General features: G+C 48.7%; 1 protein-coding gene across 2 annotated transcripts in view; it reads left to right on the forward strand.

Moving 5' to 3' along the window:
* anapc1 (anaphase promoting complex subunit 1) overlaps positions 1–17,822 on the forward strand; it is a 199,421-nt gene that overhangs the window by 174,201 nt on the left and 7,398 nt on the right. For both annotated transcript variants that reach the window (XM_070885752.1, XM_070885753.1), the window contains exons 45-46: positions 5,354–5,449; positions 7,651–7,846. In XM_070885752.1, coding sequence (XP_070741853.1) covers positions 5,354–5,449; positions 7,651–7,846 — 292 coding nt within the window. The remainder of the gene's footprint in view (positions 1–5,353; positions 5,450–7,650; positions 7,847–17,822) is intronic.

Here is a 17,822-nt window from a genome sequence, read left to right on the forward strand (position 1 = left end):
CCCAGTCTTTCTCTCTCTTCCCCCCCCCCCCCCCAGTCTTTCTCTTTCTCTCTCTTCCCCCCCCCAAGTCTTTCTCTCTCTTCTTCTCCCCCCCCCAGTCTTTCTCTCTCTTCCCCCCCCCCCAGTCTTTCTCTTTCACTCTCTTCCCCCCCCCCCAGTCTTTCTCTCTCTCCCCCCCGCCCCTCCCCAGTCTTTCTCTCTCTTCCCCCCCCCCCCCAGTCTTTCTCTCTCTCCCCCCACCCCCCAGTCTTTCTCTCTCTCCCCCCCCCCCCCCCAGTCTTTCTCTCTCTCTCTCTTTCCCCCCCCCCCCCCTCCCAGTCTTTCTCTCTCTTCCCCCCGCCCGGCCAGTCTTTCTTTCTCCCACCGCCACCCCGTCTTTCTCTCTTCCCCCCACCCCCGCGGTCCCCGCGGCCTCTCTCTCTCTCTCTCTCTCTCATCCCCCCCACCCCCCTCCCCGTGGTCTCTCTCTCTCCTCTTCCTCCACCCCGGTCTCTCTTCCCCCCCCCCCTCCCCAGTCCGTCTTCCCCCCCCCCCCCCCTCCCCCAGTCTCTCTCTTTCCTCCCCCCCTCCCCAGACTCTCTCTCTCTCTTCCCCCACCCGCGGTCTCTCTTCCCCCCCCCTCCCCCCCTCCCCAGTCTCTCTCTTCCCCCCCCCTCCCAGTCTCTCTCTTCCACCCCACCCCCTCCCAGTCTCTCTCTTTCCTCCCCCCCTCCCCAGACTCTCTCTCTCTCTTCCCCCACCCGCGGTCTCTCTTCCCCCCCTCCCCAGTCTCTCTCTACCCCCCCCCCGTCCCAGTCTCTCTCTTTCCTCCCCCCGTCCCCCAGTCCTCTCTCTTTCCTCCCCCCGTCCCCAGTCTCTCTCTTTCCTCCCCCCCTCTCCAGTCTCTCTCTTTCCTCCCCCCCTCCCCAGTCTCTCTCTTTCCTCCCCCCCTCCCCAGTCTCTCTCTTTCCTCCCCCCCTCCCCAGTCTCTCTCTTTCCTCCCCCCTCCCCAGTCTCTCTCTTTCCTCCCCCCCCAGTCTCTCTTCCCCCCCCCAGTTCTCTTTCCCCCTCCCCCCCCAGTCTCTCTTCCCCCCTTCCCCAGTCTCTCTTCCCCCCCCAGTCTCTCTTCCCCCCCCAGTCTCTCTTTCCCCCCCCCCAGTCTCTCTTTCCCCCCCCCCAGTCTCTCTTTCCCCCCCCAGTCTCTCTTCCCCCCCCAGTCTCTCTTCCCCCCCCCAGTCTCTCTTCCCCCCCCAGTCTCTCTTCCCCCCCCAGTCTCTCTTCCCCCCCAGTCTCTCTTCCCCCCCAGTCTCTCTTCCCCCCCAGTCTCTCTTTCCCCCCCAGTCTCTCTTCCCCCCCCAGTCTCTCTTCCCCCCCCAGTCTCTCTTCCCCCCCCAGTCTCTCTTCCCCCCCCAGTCTCTCTTCCCCCCCAGTCTCTCTTCCCCCCCCAGTCTCTCTTCCCCCCCCCAGTCTCTCTTCCCCCCCCAGTCTCTCTTCCCCCCCCAGTCGCTCTTCCCCCCCCCAGTCGCACTCCCCCCCAGTCGCACTCCCCCCCCCAGTCGCACTCCCCCCCCAGTCGCTCTTCCCCCCAGTCGCTCTTCCCCCCCAGTCGCTCTTCCCCCCCAGTCGCTCTTCCCCCCCCAGTCGCTCTTCCCCCCAGTCGCTTTCCCCCCCAGTCTCTCTTCCCCCCCCAGTCTCTCTCCCCCAGTCTCTCTTCCCCCCCAGTCTCTCTTCCCCCCCAGTCTCTCTTCCCCCCCAGTCTCTCTTCCCCCCCCAGTCTCTCTTCCCCCCCATGTCTCCTCTTCCCCCCCAGTCTCTCTTCCCCCCCAGTCTCTCTTCCCCCCCCAGTCTCTCTTCCCCCCCCAGTCTCTCTTCCCCCCCCAGTCTCTCTTCCCCCCCAGTCTCTCTTCCCCCCCCAGTCTCTCTTCCCCCCCCAGTCTCTCTTCCCCCCCCAGTCTCTCTTCCCCCCCCAGTCTCTCTTCCCCCCCCCAGTCTCTTCCCCCCCCAGTCTCTCTTCCCCCCCCAGTCTCTCTTCCCCCCCCAGTCTCTCTTCCCCCCCCAGTCTCTCTTCCCCCCCCAGTCTCTCTTCCCCCCCCAGTCTCTCTTCCCCCCCCAGTCTCTCTTCCCCCCCCAGTCTCTCTTCCCCCCCCAGTCTCTCTTCCCCCCCCAGTCTCTCTTCCCCCCCCAGTCTCTCTTCCCCCCCCAGTCTCTCTTCCCCCCCCAGTCTCTCTTCCCCCCCCAGTCTCTCTTCCCCCCCCAGTCTCTCTTCCCCCCCCAGTCTCTCTTCCCCCCCCAGTCTCTCTTCCCCCCCCAGTCTCTCTTCCCCCCCCAGTCTCTCTTCCCCCCCCAGTCTCTCTTCCCCCCCCAGTCTCTCTTCCCCCCCCAGTCTCTCTTCCCCCCCCAGTCTCTCTTCCCCCCCCAGTCTCTCTTCCCCCCCCAGTCTCTCTTCCCCCCCCAGTCTCTCTTCCCCCCCAGTCTCTCTTCCCCCCCCAGTCTCTCTTCCCCCCCCAGTCTCTCTTCCCCCCCCAGTCTCTCTTCCCCCCCCAGTCTCTCTTCCCCCCCCAGTCTCTCTTCCCCCCCCAGTCTCTCTTCCCCCCCCAGTCTCTCTTCCCCCCCCAGTCTCTCTTCCCCCCCCAGTCTCTCTTCCCCCCCCAGTCTCTCTTCCCCCCCCAGTCTCTCTTCCCCCCCCCAGTCTCTCTTCCCCCCCCAGTCTCTCTTCCCCCCCCCAGTCTCTCTTCCCCCCCCCAGTCTCTCTTCCCCCCCCCAGTCTCTCTTCCCCCCCCAGTCTCTCTTCCCCCCCCCCAGTCTCTCTCCCCCCCCCCCAGTCTCTCTCCCCCCCCCCCAGTCTCTCTTCCCCCCCCCAGTCTCTCTTCCCCCCCCAGTCTCTCTTCCCCCCCCAGTCTCTCTTCCCCCCCCAGTCTCTCTTCCCCCCCAGTCTCTCTTCCCCCCCCAGTCTCTCTTCCCCCCCCAGTCTCTCTTCCCCCCCCAGTCTCTCTTCCCCCCCCAGTCTCTCTTCCCCCCCAGTCTCTCTTCCCCCCCCAGTCTCTCTTCCCCCCCCAGTCTCTCTTCCCCCCCCAGTCTCTCTTCCCCCCCCAGTCTCTCTTCCCCCCCCAGTCTCTCTTCCCCCCCCAGTCTCTCTTCCCCCCCCAGTCTCTCTTCCCCCCCCAGTCTCTCTTCCCCCCCCAGTCTCTCTTCCCCCCCCAGTCTCTCTTCCCCCCCCAGTCTCTCTTCCCCCCCCAGTCTCTCTTCCCCCCCCAGTCTCTCTTCCCCCCCCAGTCTCTCTTCCCCCCCCAGTCTCTCTTCCCCCCCCCAGTCTCTCTTCCCCCCCCCAGTCTCTCTTCCCCCCCCCCAGTCTCTCTTCCCCCCTCCCCCAGTCTCTCTTCCCCCCCTCCCCCAGTCTCTCTTCCCCCCCTCCCCCAGTCTCTCTTCCCCCCCCCCCAGTCTCTCTTCCCCCCCCAGTCTCTCTTCCCCCCCCAGTCTCTCTTCCCCCCCCAGTCTCTCTTCCCCCCCCAGTCTCTCTTCCCCCCCCAGTCTCTCTTCCCCCCCCAGTCTCTCTTCCCCCCCCAGTCTCTCTTCCCCCCCCAGTCTCTCTTCCCCCCCCAGTCTCTCTTCCCCCCCCAGTCTCTCTTCCCCCCCCAGTCTCTCTTCCCCCCCCAGTCTCTCTTCCCCCCCCAGTCTCTCTTTACATCCCAGTCTCTCTTTCCCCACCCAGTTTCTCTCTCTTTTTCCACCCCCCCCAGTCTCTCTCTCTCTCTCTCCCCCCCAGTTTCTCTCTCTCTCTTCCCCCCCCCCCAGTCTCTCTCTCTCTCTCTCTCTCTCTCCCCCCTCTCCCAGTCTCTCTCTCTCTCTCTCTCTCTCCTCTCCCAGTCTCTCTCTCTCTCTTCCCTCCCCCAGTCTCTCTCTCTCTCTTCCCTCCCCCAGTCTCTCTCTCTCTCTTCCCTCCCCCAGTCTCTCTCTCTCTTCCCTCACCCAGTCTCTCTCTCTCTTCCCTCCCCCAGTCTCTCTCTCTCTTCCCTCCCCCAGTCTCTCTCTCTCTTCCCTCCCCCAGTCTCTCTCTCTCTTCCCTCCCCCAGTCTCTCTCTCTCTTCCCTCCCCCAGTCTCTCTCTCTCTTCCCTCCCCCAGTCTCTCTCTCTCTTCCCTCCCCCAGTCTCTCTCTCTCTCTCTCTGTCTCCACCCCAGTCTCTCTCTCTCTCTCTCTCTCTCTCTCTCTCCCTCCCAGTCTCTCACTCCCTCTCTCTTAGTCTTTCTCTCTCCCCATTCTCTCTCTCTCTCTCTCTTTTACCCCTCTCTTCCCCCCCCCCCCAGTGTTTCTCTCCCTGTCTCCCCCCCCCCACCCCCGCATCGCTCTCTCTCTCTCTCTCCCCACAGTCTCTCTCTCTGCTCCACTCTCTCTCGTTCCCATCTTCGATTTCCTCTTTCTTTCAAAATGTTCGTGTAGATAATCACAACGACATGCTAGCCAAAAATCCTGGCCATAACGTAACAGCTCTCAAAGCAGCTCCAGCTCCAGGCTCGAATGGCAATGAGCTCTACGCGGTTCGTGGTTCGGCTGCAGTTTGGGCTTCCTCATACCTCGCACTGCACACAACATGACTGGATGGAGCAAGCGTGCGCAAAAAAGGGAGCGGAGTCTTCGCACGCATGCGCAGGAGGACACAAAAATGTTTGTGCACATAATCACTCCACACTGTAATAGCTGGCGAGGCAACGCGAACAAGGTGCAAGTGTCAGGCACCGCTATAACTTGCCAGAGTGGGAGCCTGCAGCCTGTAGCATTTGATGCTGCGCCACTTCTGTTTTTCATCAAGGGAAGCGAAAATCACCCATTGGATGTTGCTTTCATTTTCCTTTTAAATTGGGAATGCGTTGGGCGTTTTGCTGCATGGCGTGCTTGAATTCTGTGTAACATCCACCCACAGAGATGCAGCTGAAATTGGAAATCTGTCGATGTGGGAAGTGGCGTGTTCAAATGCACATTCACCATTTTACATTGGCGATCCTGTGGTCACCGCCTCAGCCCTGTGGGTAACGCACGCAGACTATTGTCTTGTCAGTTTTGTTTCAATTCCCCGTCTACTGTTACAGATTGAAAATTGCACACGTGCTGAAAATTTAAGATATTGAAGTGTCAAGCCTTGAATTGTTTTCGTTTGGTTTTCAGGCCTGGGTGGAGCGGTCGTTTTTTTTTGTACAGTAAATCAACGTTAAAGTCGTCTTAAGGCCCAATCTTAATGAGAGCTGAATTAATTTATCCACATTTCAGCTATGTATATGACGAAGTGAAAAGTGGTTTACTGCTGATTGTTATGATGTACCTTTTGTGATTGTTAATAACATAATATTGTTTTTATCAATAAAACCGTTCTCTTCCTTCAGAAACAGGAAGTGCTGGACTTGCTCTCATCTATCCTACATGAATGCGTTACTCAAGAGAAGCCAGAAATGCTGCCTACATATATGGCCATTGACCAGGTAAAATAGGTGTCTTGTGGGTTCTTCGGGTATTTTCACCAATTACTCTACCTGCTCCATTTACTCTTAACTACTGCCTCTCCATGCTGCTCACTAACTTCAGGTGAGGAGACCAGTGTGAAACCTATTCCCAGATCTCTTACCAATTTCATTTGAAATCATAGAAGGCCATTCGACTCATCGTGTCTGTGCCAGCTCTTTGCTAGAGCAATCCACTACTATTCCCACTGCCCCGTGCTCTCCCCAAAACCCATAATGTCATATAATTCAAGTATTTATCCTCTATTCACTTAATGGATCCAATTGCCTCTAACACTCCTAGCTAGAGCATTTCATATTCTAACACTCTGTGTAAAGACATTTCTCCTCACTCGCTTGATGACTATTTAAAATTGATGACCCTTTTTCATTGACTACCGAAGTGGAGGAAAGTTGCCCTTTGTGATACGGTAGCATAGTGGTTATGATACTGGACTGGTAATCCAGAGGCCTGGATTAATGATCTGGAGACATGAGTTCAAATCCCACCATGGCAGCTGTGGAATTTAAATTCAGTGAAATAAATCTGGAATAAAAAGCTAGTATTAGTAATGGTGACTATGAAACTACCAGATTGTCATTAAAAAAAAACACCTGGTTCACTAATCTCCATTGGGGAAGGAAATGTGCTGTCCTTGCCCAGTCTGGCCAATATGTGACTCCAGACCCACAGCGACGTGGTTGACTCGTAATTTTACCCTCTGAAAGCCACGCAGTTGTATTCAAGAAGGCAGCTCACCACCACCTTCTCGAGGGCAATTGGGGATGGGCAATAACTGCTGGCCTTGCCAGCGACGCCCACGTCCTGCAAATTTTTTTTTAATCAGTCTTTCCTTATTCTCCCGATCAAAACCATACATTTTAGAAACCTCCATTAAATCTCTTCTTGGGCTTGTCTGATCCAGTGGAACTAGTCCGAATATCTCACATCTCTTCTCATAATATCCCTGGCCGCCTCCTGGTGAATCTATGCTGTTTGTACACTTTCTATAATGAGGTGCCCAAAACTGTCCCCACCACTCGCCCTGTGGCCAAAGCACTGGCATCGCCCTCTCGGAGATTACCCATAGGAGGATGTTGCCGCAACCAGTTTCTTCTAACCATTGTGGCTCAAGGCTCTCACTTCGGCAGTAAGGCCCATGCTGTTAAGGAGCATTTTTATGTTGTCATCCCATCTTGTTCTGGGTCTGCCACGTGGCCTGTTCCATGTTGGTGGTGGTTTGATGGTGAATGCTGTGGCGGGGTCAGACCCGGGATAGATGGCGCGTGAGGTGTCCATACCAGAGGAGTTGGTAACAACAAGTAATGCCTTGTACAGACTTATCATTGCCTCTTTACTCTTGTATACAATGCCCCTTTTGATAGAAATCCAAAAATTATATTGGCCTTTTTTTTTATAGCTTTACTTGGGCTTTCTGGAAATTATGTATTTGAACTCTTGGATCTCTGTTTATCCACATCCTTCAGTATCATTCCATTGAGTATGTACTCCCGTTCCTTGTATTTCCTCCACAATGTAGCACTTCTCTTCTTTACAGTAAGTTGCACAGGTAACCAGCCACTGGGGAGATGCAGAAGGGTGAGCCCGCAGAAACTCTCCTACTTTGTGGTGCTCAGCTTCTGCTGAGTGGCTTCTCGCAACGGCTGAGATCAAGACCTGGAACTTGTACAAGATTTCAGCCACAAATCCATCTGGGTACCATTCCGTGTCTCAATGCATTGGATCCACAGTATACAGCGCTCTCCCATATATGGGTATAGAACACCGGTGCTCGTGATGTAGGCTGGGTAATAGTAATAATCTACTTGTAGCCCAGACCTTCATTTCTTCTGTGGCCCTTGCTGTCGAGTGTTAGAGATATCTCTGGAACTGACCGTCACCAGTCCTTCTGTTGGCTCGTGCGTAATAAATGCAATTAGGATGTGGGACTATCCCAGCATCACTCGCACATTTGAAATGGTTCTGTTTAAACCACAAGACCTATGAATTTTAAAGAACAATCCAAATGGAAGAAAACTTGTTCAGTCACTAAATAGTTCGAGGATGGGCTTCACTGCGTTTTCCTAAGTAATATCTTTAAAAATAATAAAATTTGCGTTGCATTGTCATCCAGCTGAGAAGAAAAAAGACTGATCAAATTAATACTGCTTACTCGTTTCAGGCCGCGAGGAGATTAGAACGGAAAGAGATGTCGGAAAGCTTCGAGCTGTGGCAGATAAAGTTAGTGCAGCAGTTCTATAACTGTGTTTGTCTCCAGGATCAATTTAAAAACAGCAACACAGAGCTTCTCATCAACCCCGAGTTTCTCCTTGCCATGAAGAGCACATTGGATAACACCCTGGATCAGTGGCTCCATGGTAAACACCTTGTCATTTTGTGTTCAGATTGTCAACGGCCTCTCAGCCATTTAGGTTGGGGGGACGGGGGGGGCACGCGGCTGGGGTGTGATTTTAAAGTTGAACCTGTATGTTTTACCTCAAAAATTAAAAAAGTCGAGTTAAACACAATTTTAAAAAAAAGAAAGACTTGCATTTATATAGCGCCTTTCAAGACCACCAGACGTCTTAACGTGCTTTACAGCCAATGAAGTACTTTTGGAGTGTAGTCACTGTTGTAATGTGGGAAACGCAGTGGCCAACTTGCGCACAGCAAGCTCCCACAAAACAGCAATTTGATAATGACCAGATAATCTGTTTCTGTTCTGTTGATTGAGGGATAAATATTGACCAGGACACTGGGGATAACTCCCCTGCTCCTCTTCGAAATAGTACCATTGAATCTTTTACGTCCACCTGAGAGAGCAGACGGGGCCTCGGTTAAATGTCTCATCCGAAAGAAGGCACCTCCGACAATGCAGCACTCCCTCATCGGAGTATCAGCCTAGATTTATGTGCTCAAGTTCCTGGAGCAGGACTTGAACCCGCAACGTTCTGACTCAGAGGCAAGTGTGCTTACCCACTGAGCCACAGCTGACACTGACACTAAAACATAAGAAATAGGAGTAGGCCATTTGGCCCCTTGAGCCTGCTCCGCCATTCAATAAGATTATCGCTGATCTGATCTTGGCCTTAACTCTTTTCTTTCCCGCTCCCCATAATCCTTGACTCCCCTATAGTTCGAAAATCTGTCTATCTCCGCCTTGAATGTATTCAATGACTTAGCCTCCACAGCTCCTCCTCTCCATCTTAAATGGGCGACCCCTTATTCTGAAACTATGCCCCTAGTTCTAGATTCTCCCACAAGTGGAAACATCCTTTCAGCATCTACCCTGTCAAGCTCCCTCAGAATCTTATATGTTTCAAAAAAACAAAAACAATTTGGATGGAAGGGGAGACATTATCATTTTATGTGGCTAGTCCTCTTGCAGACTGTTCTTGGGCTGTTTTTATTTTGGGGGGGGGGCCCCCCAAAAAATGAATGCTTGGCAAAAATGAGGAAAATCAGCTCCCCAATGACTCGCGAGCTTCGGCAGTAATTGGCCAGGAAGCTCTGTGCTGAGTTAGTTGATCTTGAGCAAGCTGGCAGTAGGCATGTCGCAATTAGTTCTGGTACTCCTAGGTTAGCGGGGAACCCATTCTTAATCATTATCCCAAAGCCAATGTTGTGAAGTGCGCGTGTGTGGATGCCAGTTGAAGTTCAGATTGGGCTCCGCTGTGGAACTCTCTCAACTTGCCACGGGTCAAGGCGCAAGCAAAAATAATGGTCATTTGGACAAGGTCCTGGAGGGTTACCAGTCCCATGAAATCATACCCGAGTCAGGGAGTCAACACCTTGAGGAGAGGTAAGGGAGCAGAAAATAAATTAATCTGATTAAGTAGACATTCTATAGGGAATCCTTCGACATATATCATTGCAGTACATCCATTGCATTGAAATGAGTGAGCCTTGTTTTTGATTACTTAAATTTAATTAACAAGGGAGGCAAGAACAGCAGCAAGGACACAAGAACTTGTGCTCATCTTTTAACATAGGGACAGAGAATGGAGCAAAAAGAAAAACTTCATTCTTTGAGCTTACGCCAAGACTAAGTTCCCCTATTTGTTTCAGAATTCAATGAGGCACTGTAAGTGTCGGGAGATAACTGCTCCTGTTGACTTTCCTGAATATCAGTCATACTGTTGCAGGCTTTGCCAAAAATTTGAATTGAGCATCTTAAGTAATGCAGCAAACTGAGAATTCGGAGATCAAAAAAAGATGTTTACTCACCCAAATTGAGTCTTCCTATGATGCATATGCGTAATATAATTACTACACTCCTGTAGTTAATTGTAAACACTAAATTTGTCCAATGCTGAAATTTTTTAATTTTTGATGTCTTGTTCTGAGATCCTGATCTAGTCATGTGTTTTTTAAAAAGTAAACATTGCTCAATTTATAACCCCAAATCTCAAGACATCATCCTCTGCCCTAATTATATTTGACCAGTGTTGATTTTATAGTTTGAAAATCAAATCATTTTAAAATCTGAATATAGAGGAGAGCATCTGATAAGTTAAATAAATGTGTCGGAGTTTGAGTATAATGACCCAGGCCCTGAACAAGATGCATGTTTTCCAGGGGGGGCGGGGGGGGGGGGGGAGGATTCAGGAAAGAGTAAACTTAAAAGCAGCAAGCGAAATGTCAAGGCTCTAGAGCAGAGCAGAGTTTGGGATAAAAATAAGCAGAGTGTGTCAGGAAGAAACAGAGAGAGTAACAAAGGTAATCAAGGTAATAGGGCATCACTGACTAAGGTGACATCAGGAAAAAAAAGAAAATAGTCAAAGCTAAAGGTACTGCGCAAAGCATTTGCAACAAAATTGACAAATTAATAGCACAAATAGAAATTAATAGGTTTGGTCTGATAGCCATTATCGAAACATGGTTGCAAAGGCAGCTAAATATTCTAGGATACTTAACTTTTAGAAGAGATCGGCAAAATGGTAGCCTTGATAATGAAGGATGGGATAAAGACAGTAGAGAGAAAGGATCTTAGCTCAGAAAATCAAGAAGTAGAATCAATTTGGGTGGAGCTAAGAAAAAGCAAGGGGCAGAAAATCTTGGTGGGAATTGTTTCAAGACCCCCAAACAGTCGTCGTAATGTGGGGCACAGTATAAATCAGAAAATTAGAGGTGCATGTAACAAGGGTAATACAGTAATCATGGGGGACTTTAATTTACATATAGACTGGGCAAACCAAATACGCAGTAATAATGTGGTATACAAGATGGTTTTCTAGATCAGTATATTGAGGAACCAATTCAGGAACAGGCTATTTTAGATCTAGTATTATGCAGTGAGAAAGAGTTAATTAATAACCTTGTAGTAAAGGGCCTTTTAGGGAAGAGTGACCATAATATGATAGAATTTTATATTGAGTTTGAAAGTGATTTAGTTAAATCTGAAACTAGGGCCTTAAATCTAATCAAAGGAATCTACGTAGGTATGAGGGGCGAGTTGGGTAAGGTAGATTGGGAAACTACATTAAAAGGTATAACAGTAGACAAGCAATGGCTCGCATTTAAAGAATTAATACATAATTTACAACAAACATACATTCCTTTTATGGCACAGAAACCCCACAAGAAAAGTGGTTCAACCATGGCTAACAAGAGAAGTTAAAGATCGTATTAGATCAAAGGAAGAGGCTTATAATGTTGCCAAAAAGAGCAGTAAGCTTGAGGATTGGGAGGATTTTCGAATTCAGCAAAGGAGGACCAAGAAATTGATAAAGAAATGGAAAATAGAATATGAGAGTAAACTAGCAAAAGACCAAGGGGCAATTTTCGCCATCATTGGGCGCCGTTTTTTTGGCACTTGGCAGTTTTTTTGGAGTAATCGGTATTTTGCAATTTTCCACAAAGTTTTGACGCCAGCGCTAACTGTCAGTGCCAGATTTTTTGGCGCCGGTCTTCATTAAAAATGGATTCTGCACCGTTTTTAGCCATTTATATCAGTTTCCCCAACAACAATTGTTTTCAGAACAGCGCAGAGTGACCTTAGGTACCATTCTTTAAAAAAAAAAACCCGACCTTACCTTAAGGAAATCGGCGCTCAGGCCCGCTGCAATCCCGGGCCGAATGGCCTTCCCGCTCCCGGCCCACTGCAATTCCCCGGGCCGAAAGTGACAAGTCCATTGGGGGGTTGCATCTGATTTTTATTTTTTCGCTCAGTGGATACATTGTAGTTTTCTCCTGGAAATTCTGTGCAGTGGGCGGAAGATGGTTTGGGATTTAGGATCGGGTTATGTCCTTTTTAGCAGTGGGAGATGGGAACAGTTGCCTGTGAATTGGTGTTATTTCATTTGACTCTCTGCTCAAGGAGTGGGGAGTGGGTGTTTTGGGTTGCCATCGGATGCTCAACTTTGTGCTATTTTATGAGTTAATTTAGCAGGGTCTTGCTTTCCCAATATTCCGCAGTGACTGGGGGCGGTTGATTGGCTTCAGATGTGACCTTAGAGATTGTGGTAATTCTCTGTAAAGGTAATTCTGTTAGGAAATATCATCAGAGTTCTTCTGCCAATCCAGGGCGTAACATTAGTCCTTGTAGTTTCCCTTTCATCTCCAGCACACAATCACACAACGGGCATTCAGGTCAGCATTGGAAAGGAGCGTGATTATCGCTAAGTGTGTGTGTGTGGCTTTATGCTGCAAATTTGGCTCTGAACAAAATGTTCATTCTCAGTTTTTAAAAACATGTTGCACAAAACACAGTGGTGTGCGTTGTTTATGCCGGTTTCTGCAAGGCCGCAATCATTCATTTTTTTTTAAGGAGAAGACACGCGTTAATTAAGGGTAACTATCATGGGACTGAAAGCCGATAAATCCCCAGGACCTGATGGCCTACATCCTAGGGTTTTGATAGAGGTGGCTATAGAGATAGTGGATGCATTGATTGTCATCTTCCAAAATTCCATAGATTCTAGAACGGTTCCTGCAGATTGGAAGGTAGCTTATGTAACCCCGCTATTTAAGAAAGGAGGGAGAGCGAAAATGGGGAACTACAGACCAGTTAGCCTGACATCAGTAGTAGGGAAAATGCTAGAATCTATTATTAAGGTTGTGGTAACAGGGCACTTAGAAAATAATAAGATTGGGCAGAGTCAACACAGATATATGAAAGGGAAATCATGCTTGACAAATCTGTTAGAGTTTTTTGAGGTTGTAACTAGCAGAATAGATAAGGGGAGAACAGTGGATGTAGTGTATTTCGATTTTCAGAAGACATTCTATAACATGCCACACAAGAGATTATTAAAGAAAATCAGGACTCATGGAATTGGTAATATACTAGCCTGGATTGGGGATTGGTTAACGGACAGAAAAGAGAGAGTAGGAATAAATGGCTGAAAGGTTGATAACCAGAAGGCACAGATTGTCAAAAGAACCAGAGGCGAACTGAGGAAAAACTTTTTTGTGCAATGAGTGGTTAGGATCTGAAATGCACTGCCTGATAGGATGGTGGATACAGATTCAAAAGTAGCCTTCAAAAGGGAATTGGATAAATACTTGGCGAAAGAATTACAGGGATATGGGGACAGAACCGGTAAGGAGAGGGTGGGACTGACTGGATTGCTCTTTGTGAAGGAGAGCTGGCGCAGACTTAATTGGCTGAACAGCCTCCTTCTGTGCTGTACGATTATATTTTCCCTTTTGAAAATTATTATTGAATCTGCTTCCACCACCCTTTCAGGCAGTGCAATCCAGATCATGACAACTTGCTGCACAAAACACATTCTCCTCATCTTGACTGGTTGTTTTGGCAATTACCTTTAAATATGTGTCCTCTGGTTATCAACCCTTCTGCCACTGAAAGGTTTCTCTTTATTTACTCTATCATAGAAACATAGAAAATAGGTGCAGGAGCAGGCCATTCAGCCCTTCTAGCCTGCATCGCCATTCAATGAGTTCATGGCTGAACATGAAACTTCAGTACCCCCTTCCTGCTTTTTCGCCATAACCCTTGATCCCCCGAGTAGTAAGGACTTCATCTAACTCCCTTTTGAATATATTTAGTGAATTGGCCTCAACTACTTTCTGTGGTAGAGAATTTCACAGGTTCACCACTCTCTGGGTGAAGAAGTTTCTCCTCATCTCGGTCCTAAATGGCTTACCCCTTATCCTCAGACTGTGACCCCTGGTTCTGGACTTCCCCAACATTGGGAACATTCTTCCTGCATCTAACCTGTCTAAACCCGTCAGAATTTTAAACGTTTCTATGAGGTCCCCTCTCATTCTTCTGAACTCCAGTGAATACAAGCCCAGTTGATCCAGTCTTTCTTGATAGGTCAGTCCCACCATCCCGGGAATCAGTCTGGTGAATCTTCGCTGCACTCCCTCAATAGCAAGAATGTCCTTCCTCAAGTTAGGAGACCAAAACTGTACACAATACTCCAGGTGTGGCCTCACCAAGGCCCTGTACAACTGTAGCAACACCTCCCTGCCCCTGTACTCAAATCCCCTCGCTATGAAGGCCAACATGCCATTTGCTTTCTTAACTGCCTGCTGTACCTGCATGCCAACCTTCAATGACTGATGTACCATGACACCCAGGTCTCGTTGCACCTTCCCTTTTCCTAATCTGTCACCATTCAGATAATAGTCTGTCTCTCTGTTTTTACCACCAAAGTGGATAACCTTACATTTATCCACATTATACTTCATCTGCCATGCATTTGCCCACTCACCTAACCTATCCAAGTCACTCTGCAGCCTAATAGCATCCTCCTCGCAGCTCACACTGCCACCCAACTTAGTGTCATCCGCAAATTTGCCGATACTGCATTTAATCCCCTCGTCTAAATCATTAATGTACAATGTAAACAACTGGGGCCCCAGCACAGAACCTTGCGGCACCCCACTAGTCACTGCCTGCCATTCTGAAAAGTACCCGTTTACTCCTACTCTTTGCTTCCTGTCTGACAACCAGTTCTCAATCCACGTCAGCACACTATCCCCAATCCCACATGATTTTGAACACTTCCATTAAATCTCCCCTTAACCTTCTGCGCTCGAAGGAGAACAACTCCTGTTTCTTTAATCTCTCCACATAATTAAAGTCCCTCATCCCTTGTACTATTCTAGTAAATCTCCTCTGTAGCCTCTCTTAAGGTCTTGACATCCTTCCTAAAATGTGGTGCCCAGAATTTTATACAATACTTCAGCTGGATTTATAAAGGATTAGCATAACTTCATTGTGTTTGTATGATATGCTATGCCTCTATTAATAAAACCAAGGCTCCCTTATACTTTTTTTAAAAAACAGACTTCTCGACTTGTCCTGCCAGCTTCAAAGATATGTGTATGTAGACCCCTCTGGCTGATTCCCTAGCCCGGCACCACCCATGCTAATTGTAGCACACTGCCCACCCAGTTGAATATCAACAAACTCAGCAGACAGGGGATTATTGAACCGTGGGACCTTCTAGTCTATACGATTGGGCTGCAAGCTGTCTATAGCAAACAAACACCAAGAGATCTAGGTGTATTATTTTCAAAAGAAAGACACAACACTGTTCTACCCTCTCAACTTTAGGCCTCTGACTGCGAGAGTCTATTTGAAAATTGAGTGTAGTAATTAAACCTGAAAAGATACAGATCGGGCAGGCCTCAAGATCCATAATTGAGCTGAGGAGAATTAGCTGATGCCAGGAAAGTGGTACAGACATTTGTGGTTGGCCTTAGTGTCCTTGTGCCGAGAAATGGCAGAGATAAAAGTCATCTAGGGTCCTCGCTCCTGACTGCTATTCAGCGACCCTTGCTGGAAGCTGCAGGTATGGGCATCGGGTGAGGATGGGGGTCAGACTTTGGCTATTATGTCCCATCACTGGCATCACCTACTGCCTACTATCAGCTCACACATGGTACTGGAGGGTGGAGAGCACCAGGGAACTGTAGCATGAGCCAAGAGTCACTGCATACAGAGCAGGGTGTAACTGAAAAAGAATTCTAACAAAATAGAGATAACATAAGAACTGGGAGCAGAAGTAGGCCATTCAGTCCCTCGAACCTGCTCCACTATTCAATAAGATCATGGCTGATCTTCTACCTCAACATCACTTTCCTGTACTATCCTCATATTCCTCGATTCCCTTAATATCCAAAAATCTATCGATCTCTGTCTTGAATATACTCAAAGACTGAGCCTCCACAGCACTCTGGGGTAGAGAATTCTAAAGATTCACCACCCTGAGTGAAGAAGTTTCTCCTCATCTCAGTCCCAAATGGCTGACCCCTTATTCTGAGACTGTGACCCCTGGTTTACACTCACCAGCGAGAGAAAACATCCTCACTGCATCTACCCTGTCAAGCCCTATAAGAATGTTGTGTGTTTCAATGAAATGACCTCTCATTCTGATAAACTCTAGAGAATATAGGCCTAGTCTACTCAATCTCTCCTCATAGGACAATCCCCCCCATCCCGGGAATCAGTCTGGTGAACCTTCGTTGCACTCCCTCTATACAAGGATATCGTTCCTTGGGTAAGGAGACCAAAACTGTACACAGTACTCCAGGAGCGGTCTCACAATGGCCCTATATAATTGCAGTAAGATGTCTTTGCTCTTGTACTCAAATCCTCTTGTAATATAGGCCAACATATCATTTGCTTTCTTAATTTCTTACTGTACCTGCATGTTAACTTTCAGTGATTCATGTACAAGGACACCCAGGTCCCTCTGAGCACCAACATTTCCCAATCTCTCACCATTTAAAACATACTCTGCTTTTCTATTTTTCCGAGAAAATGTGGATAACTTCACATTTCTCCATATTATATTCCATTTGCCATGTTCTTGACTTATGTTCTTATGTTCTTATGTTCAGTCACTTAGCCTGTCTATATCCCCTTGATACCTCTTTACATCCTCCTCACAACTTACATTCCCACCTAGCTTTGTATCATCAGCAAACTTGAATATATTGCATTGGTCCCCTAATCCAAATCATTGATATAGATTGGGCCCAAGCACCGATTCTTGCAGGACCCCACTAGTTACATAGAAACATAGAAAATAGGTGCAGGAGTAGGCCATTCAGCCCTTCGAGCCTGCACCACCATTCAATAAGATCATGGCTGATCATTCACCTCAGTACCCCTTTCCTACTTTCTCCCCATACTCCTTGGATCCCTTTAGCCATAAGGGCCACATCTAATTCCCTCTTGAATATATCCAATGAACTGGCATCAAAAACTCTCTGCGGTAGGGGATTCCACAGGTTAACAACTTTGAGTGAAGAGGTTTCTCATCATCTCAGTCCTAAATGGCTTACCCCTTATCCTTAGACTATGTCCCTTGGTTCTGGACTTCCCCAACATCGGGAACATTCTTCCTGCATCTAACCTGTCTAGTCCCGTCAGAATTTTATGTTTCTATGAGATCCCCTCTCATCCTTCTAAACTCCAGTGAATAAAGGCCCAGTCGATCCAGTCTCTCCTCATATGTCAGTCCAGCCATCCCGGGAATCAGTCTGGTGAACCTTCGCTGCACTCCCTCAGTAGCAAGAACGTTCTTCCTCAGATTAGGAGACCAAAACGGAACACAATATTCCAGGTGCGGCCTCACCAAGGCCCTGTACAACTGCAGTAAGACCTCCCTTCCCCTATACTCAAATTCCCTAGCTATGAAGGCCAACATACCATTTGCCGCCTTCACCGCCTGCTGTACCTGCATGCCAACTTACAAAGACTGATGTACCATGACACCCAGGTCTCATTACACCTCCCCTTTTCCTAATCTGCCGCCATTCAGATAATATTCTGCCTTCGTGTTTTTGTCCCCAAAGTGTATAACCTCACATTTATCCACATTGTACTGCATCTGCCATGCATTTGCCCACTCACCTAACCTGTCCAAGTCACCCTGCAGCCTCTTGGCGTCCTCCTCACAGCTCACACCGCCACCCAGTTTAGTGTCTTCTGCAAACTTGGAGATATTACACTCAATTCCTTCATCCAAATCATTAATGTATATTGTAAATAGCTGGGGTCCCAGCACTGAGCCTTGCGGCACCCCACGAGTACAGGTTTCACATAATTTCTTGGCTTTTGTACTCTGTCTCCATTTATAAAGCACAGGATCCCATATGCTTTATTAACTGCTTTGTTAACCTGTCCTGCCTCCTTCAAAGATTTGTGCACAGATACTTGAAGGGGGAAAGGGGCAGAGGAGTGAGCCTAATTGGATAGTTCTATCAATGAGCAGGCACTGGCACAGAAGGTCGAAAGGCCGTCTACTATATTGCATCATTCTATGATTCTCGCTCTTGGTTCCTGCTGGCAAACGATCATGTGTGGACTTTGGGTGAGGACAAGATTGAGCTTAGCAAAATCGACCGGCTGACACTTACTGTCTAGGT

This window comes from Pristiophorus japonicus, chromosome 7, assembly GCF_044704955.1.
Source record: "Pristiophorus japonicus isolate sPriJap1 chromosome 7, sPriJap1.hap1, whole genome shotgun sequence".
Taxonomy (NCBI): Eukaryota; Metazoa; Chordata; class Chondrichthyes; family Pristiophoridae; genus Pristiophorus; species Pristiophorus japonicus.